At 44.0% G+C, this 4,106-nt stretch overlaps 1 protein-coding gene across 3 annotated transcripts in view; it reads left to right on the plus strand.

The window, feature by feature from the left end:
* LOC118381727 (protein FAM124A) overlaps window positions 1-4,106 on the plus strand; it is a 165,990-nt gene that overhangs the window by 68,088 nt on the left and 93,796 nt on the right. For 2 of the 3 annotated variants that reach the window (XM_052523056.1, XM_052523055.1), the window contains exon 2: window positions 2,412-2,443. The exons of the other annotated variant lie outside the window; for it this stretch is intronic. In XM_052523056.1, coding sequence (XP_052379016.1) covers window positions 2,412-2,443 — 32 coding nt within the window. The remainder of the gene's footprint in view (window positions 1-2,411; window positions 2,444-4,106) is intronic. 3 annotated transcript variants of the gene reach the window in all.

The following is a 4,106-nucleotide window of genomic DNA, read 5'->3' on the forward strand; positions in this document are numbered from 1 at the left end:
TCCAGGAAGAGGTTTGAAACTGATAACCTATAGGACAGTAGATCTCCAGGAAGAGGCTTGAAACTGATAACTTACAGGACGGTAGATCTCCAGGAAGAGGATTGAACTGATAACTTACAGGACGGTAGACCTCCAGGAAGAGGTTTGAAACTGATAACCTACAGGACAGTAGACCTCCAGGAAGAGGATTGAAACTGATAACCTACAGGACATTAGACCTCCAGGAAGAGGTTTGAAACTGATAACCTATAGGACAGTAGATCTCCAGGAAGAGTGATTGAAACTGATAACTTACAGGACGGTAGATCTCCAGGAAGAGGATTGAAACTGATAACTTTACAGGACGGTAGATCTCCAGGAAGAGGATTGAAACTGATAACTTACAGGACGGTAGACCTCCAGGAAGAGGTTTGAAACTGATAACCTATATGACAGTAGATCTCCAGGAAGAGGATTGAAACTGATAACCTACAGGACAGTAGACCTCCAGGAAGAGGATTGAAACTGATAACCTACAGGACAGTAGACCTCCAGGAAGAGGATTGGACTGAAAACCTACAGGACAGTAGACCTCCAGGAAGAGGATTGAAACTGATAACTTACAGGACGGTAGATCTCCAGGAAGAGGATTGAAACTGATAACTTACAGGACGGTAGATCTCCAGGAAGAGGATTGAAACTGATAACTTACAGGACGGTAGATCTCCAGGAAGAGGATTGAAACTGATAACTTACAGGACGGTAGATCTCCAGGAAGAGGATTGAAAACTGATAACTTACAGGACGGTAGACCTTCAGGAAGAGGTTTGAAACTGATAACCTATAGGACGGTAGATCTCCAGGAAGAGGATTGAAACTGATAACCTACAGGACAGTAGACCTCCAGGAAGAGGGTTGAAACTGATAACCTACAGGACAGTAGACCTCAGGAAGAGGATTGGACTGAAAACCTACAGGACAGTAGACCTCCAGGAAGAGGGTTGAAACTGATAACTTACAGGACGGTAGATCTCCAGGAAGAGGATTGAAACTGATAACTTACAGGACGGTAGATCTCCAGGAAGAGGATTGAAACTGATAACTTACAGGACGGTAGATCTCCAGGAAGAGGATTGAAACTGATAACCTACAGGACGGTAGACCTCCAGGAAGAGGTTTGAAACTGATAACCTACAGGACAGTAGATCTCCAGGAAGAGGGTTGAAACTGATAACCTACAGGACGGTAGACCTCCAGGAAGAGGGTTGGACTGAAAACCTACAGGACAGTAGACCTCCAGGAAGAGGATTGAAACTGATAACCTACAGGACATTAGACCTCCAGGAAGAGGTTTGAAACTGATAACCTATAGGACAGTAGATCTCCAGGAAGAGGATTGAAACTGATAACCTACAGGACAGTAGATCTCCAGGAAGAGGTTTGAAACTGATAACTTACAGGAGGGTAGACCTCCAGGAAGAGGGTTGGACTGCCCTGCTCTAATATATACGAGTGTCATCCGTTGACTCAGAAGACCCAGTGAGGTCATACTTAAAGAGTAGAAGTATGATAAACAGCATGTTGGTCTTGAGATGTGTTAGTGTACGTCTGGTACATTAGCCTTACAGTAGACATTGGTGGAGTCCCAAATGGCACCCTATTCCCTATGTAGTGCACTACTTTTGACCAGGGCTGGCACCCTATTCCCTATGTAGTGCACTACTTTTGACCAGGGACTATATAAGGAACTAGGTGCTATTTGGGATGCTGTTCTAGTCTCTTTCACCAGACTCAGGGTGCTCCGCACACTCAGCCACTATGAGAGGAGACTACAGTAGACCATACAGAATAGCACAGTGCATTGTGGTTAATAAAACTCTAGTCCTTGCGTAGCTCCGTGTGAATTCGAGAGTGGTTACATTTACAGACGCTTTGTTATTGTTTCTTCTGAATCCGGAGCAGCTTTCAGCTTCACACTCTCTCTTAAAGATGTAGAAATGATTAACTTTGTCAATTACGTTTTACGTTTTAATCACAATGTCAACGTTTTATAAGAACTTCTGAAGTTAATGTAGGGCTCCCGAGTGGCGCAGCGGTCTAAGGCACTGCATCTACAGACCCTGGTTCAAATCCAGGCTGTATCACAACCGGCTGTGACTGGGAGTCTTAGGGCTGCGCACAATTGGCCCAGTGGTTTGGCCGGCGTAGCCGTCATTACACATAAGAATTTGTTCTTAACTGACTTGCCTATTTAATTAAAATATAGTTTTTATACCTATGTTATAGGACACAGTTAGTTGCCTACACACTAACCTCCCCAACAGCATTATTTGACCAGATGTACTCCCCAACTTTGAAATATGAGTAACAACCTTTAAATGACTAACAGTGCTGTACAACTGGACCTAATGCCTCTCTCTGTTTAACTGCAGGTCAGATTACAGTCCCATGTCTTCAGCGAGCAGTAAGTAAACTAACGTCACCTTAAAACATCTCACCTTGCACCAGCAGCGATCCAACACACTGAACACACTGCACCATGTTCTACCTCTCAACACACTGCAACATGTTCTACCTCTCAACACACTGCAACATGTTCTACCTCTCATCACACTGAACACACTGCAACATATTTCTACCTCTCAACACACTGAACACACTGCACCATGTTCTACCTCTCAACACACTGAACACACTGCACCATGTTCTACCTCTCAACACACTGAACACACTGCACCATGTTCTACCTCTCAACACACTGCAACATGTTCTACCTCTCATGTTGTAACATGTTCTACCTCTCATCACACTGCAACATGTTCTACCTCTCAACACACTGCAACATGTTCTACCTCTCAACACACTGCAACATGTTCTACCTCTCATCACACTGAACACACTGCAACATGTTCTACCTCTCAACACACTGAACACACTGCACCATGTTCTACCTCTCAACACACTGAACACACTGCACCATGTTCTACTCTCAACACACTGAACACACTGCACCATGTTCTACCTCTCATCACACTGCAACATGTTCTACCTCTCATGTTGTAACATGTTCTACCTCTCATCACACTGCAACATGTTCTACCTCTCAACACACTGCAACATGTTCTACCTCTCATCACACTGCAACATGTTCTACCTCTCAACACACTGCAACATGTTCTACCTCTCATCACACTGCAACATGTTCTACCTCTCAACACACTGCAACATGTTCTACCTCTCATCACACTGCAACATGTTCTACCTCTCAACACACTACAACATGTTCTACCTCTCAACACACTGCAACATGTTCTACTTCTCATCACACTGCAACATGTTCTACTCTCAACACACTGCAACATGTTCTACCTCTCATCCACTGCAACATGTTCTACCTCTCAACACACTGCAACATGTTCTACCTCTCATCACACTGAACACATTTGCAACATGTTCTACTCATCTCAACATACTGCAACATGTTCTACCTCTCATCACACATGAACACACTGCAACATTTTCTACCTCTCAACACACTGCAACAGGTTTCTACCTCTCTCATCACACTGCAACATGTTCTACCTCTCATCACACTGCAACATGTTCTACATCTCTCAACACACTGCAACATTTTCTACCTCTCAACACACTGCAACATGTTCTACCTCTCATCACACTGAACACACTGCAACACGTTCTACCTCTCACTACACATGTTCTGAACACACTGCAACATGTTCTACATCTCATCACACTACAACATGTTCTACCTCTCATGTTGTAACATGTTCTACCTCTCAACACACTGCAACATGTTCTACCTCTCAACACTGAACACACTGCAACATGTTCTACCTCTCAACACTACAACATGTTCTACCTCTCAAACACTGAACACACTGCACCATGTTCTACCTCTCAACACACTACAACATGTTCTACCTCTCAACACACTACAACATGTTCTACCTCTCAACACACTGAACACAACACACATGTTGTAACATGTTTCTCTCACACACTGCAACATGTTCTACCTCTCAACACACTGTTCCTCTCAACACACTGAGCCAACATGTTCTGCCTCCTCAACACACTGAACACACTGCACCATGTTCTACCTCTCA

Source organism: Oncorhynchus keta, chromosome 7, assembly GCF_023373465.1.
Source record: "Oncorhynchus keta strain PuntledgeMale-10-30-2019 chromosome 7, Oket_V2, whole genome shotgun sequence".
Lineage (NCBI taxonomy): Eukaryota > Metazoa > Chordata > Actinopteri > Salmoniformes > Salmonidae > Oncorhynchus > Oncorhynchus keta.